The 3,155-nt window shown below is 40.0% G+C and overlaps 1 protein-coding gene across 1 annotated transcript in view; it reads right to left on the bottom strand.

Moving 5' to 3' along the window:
- LOC105536584 (E3 ubiquitin-protein ligase KCMF1-like) overlaps positions 1 to 3,155 on the bottom strand; it is a 62,886-nt gene that overhangs the window by 33,414 nt on the left and 26,317 nt on the right. Inside the window, exon 4 of the mRNA XM_011975988.1 lies at positions 138 to 305. Coding sequence (XP_011831378.1) covers positions 138 to 305 — 168 coding nt within the window. The remainder of the gene's footprint in view (positions 1 to 137; positions 306 to 3,155) is intronic.

Below are 3,155 nucleotides of genomic sequence, written 5' to 3'. Positions count from 1 at the left end.
GTAAGATTTATTTCATGTTTAATGAATCTGGGGCCTCATGGTATGCTGCTGGGGAGTTTTAGAACACTTTGCCTTTACTTCTTCACACGTACATACAATTCTAAATGATGTAATTCATTAAATTTTTAATTACTTACCAAAATCTACCCTTGTTAATATGCACTGCATTGGGTGGTCAGTTGTATGCCTTGTCGTTGTTGCACCACTTTCATAACAAGATGCACAAAGATCGTAATCGTAGCAAATTAAACACTTACATCTGCAACCTCGAAAATTTCCTTTTAAACATGCATCATAGCTGACACCTATAAAAAAAAGAAATATCTTTTGTTACCAGTTATAAAGGCCACTCTTGATTTCATTTCTATGAATGTTTCAAGTGCTCATTTAATGCCACATATCCTTTCCAAAATGACTAGAAATGACTTAGTAAAATGATATGGGAATTTTTAGCCATGTGCTGGATTCATTACTCTGATTTGTATACTCCAGATGAAAATAATTTAAAATGACTGATACAGGCTGGGCGCGGTGGCTCACGCCTGTAATCCCGGTACTTTGGCGGGCCAAGGTGGGTGGATCACTTGGGGTCAGAATTCCAAGACCAGCCTTGGTCAACATGTTGAAACCCCGTCTCTACTAAAAATGCAAAAATTAGCTGGGCTTGCTGGCAGGTGCCTGTAATCCCAACTACTTGGGAGGCTGAGGCACAAGAATTGCTTAAACCCAGGAGGTGGGGTTGCAGTGAGCTGAGATCACGCCACTGCACTCTAGCCTGGGCAACAGAGCAAGACTTTGTATCCAAAAAAAAACCAAAAAAACCAAAACCAAAACTAAAAACAAACAAAAAACCACTTAAAATTAAATAAAGTAAAATGACTGACACAATGTAATCACCCTTTTCCCCCCTTAAAAAATGCCTTGATATAGGCCAGGCATGGTGGCTCAGGCCTGTAGTCCCAGGACTTCGGGAGGCCGAGGTGGGCGGATCACGAGGTCAGGAGATGGAGACCATCCTGGATAACATGGTGAAACCCCGTCTCTACTGAAAAAAAAAAAAAAATACAAAAAATTAGCCGGGCTTGGTGGCAAACACCTGTAATCCTAGCTACTCCGGAGGCTGAGGGAGGAGAATCGCTAGAACCCAGGAGGTGGAGGTTGCTGTGAGCCGAGACCAAGCCACTGCACTCCAGCCTGTGTGACAGAGCGAGACTCCACCTCAAAAAAAAAAACAAAAAAAAAAACCTTGATAAGCCAGCAAGAAGGTAAAAACCAAGATGAAGAGGGACTGGTGACTGACTGGAAGCACTAAAGAGGGCTTTTCACAATGAGGGTATTTGCCAAAGCAGGTAAAAATCTAAGTTTAAGTTCCACAGCATTACAGGACAAAGGCCTACTGAAGGTGGGATAATTAACAGAAGATTCCTCATAAAACCAAGATCCTAATATACTCTCACAATGCATGGGTGGGCTAGAAATCCTCCCTAGGGGATTACAAAAATTACCCTAGTGAAAGCCCCCTGCCCTGGGGGCACAAAATAACAACCAAAAGCCATAACTACAAACCAGTCCTCATGGGTTTATAGCCCAAATTCTATCAAATGGTTCCAAAGACCTTGGGTCAAGAATTTTAAGTGGTCTTAAATTAGAATTGACAGCAAGCATCTGGCATATATTAACATCCAAGGAATAAGTTCATAATTTAAATCATAAAATACAAAAAAGCAAAGCACCATCAGAAAGAACTAGCAGGAGCAGCAGAATCAGTCATGAGTTCGTATCAGAACTGGATATCAAATAATTCTTAACTTGTTAAAAGAAATAACTGGGTGTTGTGCCTAACACCTGTAATCCCAAGCACTTTGGCAAGGCAAGGCAGAGGGATGGCTTGAGGCCAGGAGTTCAAGACCAGCCTGGGCAACATAGAGAGATCCTGTCTACAAAAACATTTAAAAATTAGCTGGGCATTGTGGCCTGTGCCTGTAGCCCTAGCGACCAGAAGCTGGAGGAAAGGGAGAATGGGGAGTTACAGTTTAGTGGGTAGGGAGTTTTGAAGTCTGGGATAATGGAAGAATTCTGGAGATGGACAGTGGTGATGGTTCCAAGAATGTGAATATACTTAATGCTACTGAATTGTACACCTAAAAGGGCTTAAAATAAATTTTATGCTATGCTATGTACTGCAATAAAAAAATATGCCATTTGCAACAGCATTTTTTAAAAGTGCCTCTGAATAAATCTAACCAAAGATAGGTAGCCTTTTATGAAGCAAATGAGTAAAAATGTATTCAAAGACACTAAAGGACTTTAAAAAATACAGATACCAACTTCATGGACTGGAAGGTTCATAATAAAATGTCAACTGATTTGTAGATTCAATACAATTATAACCAAAATTTAAAAAGAATTTTTTTGTGGGATATGGTAAGCTGACTCAAACGCTGATACAAGTTACAAAAAGGGCCAAGGACAGTCAAGATGCTCCCAAGAAAAACGAGATAGAGGGATTTGTTTTATATATATATAGAGCTACACTGATAAATAATAAGTAATACAATAACAAATTATAAAGCTATAATAACTATAAGAAAAAGGAATGGCACCAGCGTAGAGACAAACCGGCCTTTGGAATAGAATGGAAAGCCCAGAAGCGGAGGTTGAAATCTGTTTTACCACAGCAAGGTCACTAAAGGACACTGAGAAAAGAAGGGAGTGGACAATAAATAGTGCTGAACAGGTGATTATCTACATGTGGGGAAAACAGAATTAGATCTCTTCCCCATATCCCATACACACAAAAAATCAATTCCACATGGTTTAAAGACAGATTCAAAAGAACATTGAAAAATATCTCTAGAAGACCATATAGAATATTTTGATCAGCCTAAAGTAGAAAACAATTTCTTAAATCTTTCTTTCTCTTTCTCAAACACACACACACACTCCAAATCAAAAAGTAAGAGATAAATCCAACTATGTTAAGAGTTTTTCTTGGTCTTTTAACAGCCTACGAGGCCGGGCGCGGTGGCTCAAGCCTGTAATCCCAGCACTTTGGGAGGCCGACACGGGTGGATCACGAGGTCAGGAGATCGAGACCATCCTGGCGAACACAGTGAAACCCCGTCTCTACTAAAAAATACAAAAAACTAGCCGGG

Source organism: Mandrillus leucophaeus, unplaced genomic scaffold (assembly GCF_000951045.1).
Source record: "Mandrillus leucophaeus isolate KB7577 unplaced genomic scaffold, Mleu.le_1.0 Scaffold1607, whole genome shotgun sequence".
Classification (NCBI taxonomy): domain Eukaryota; kingdom Metazoa; phylum Chordata; class Mammalia; order Primates; family Cercopithecidae; genus Mandrillus; species Mandrillus leucophaeus.
The sequence above is the reverse complement of the archived record's forward strand: the minus strand, read 5'-3'. Positions and strand labels throughout refer to the sequence as shown.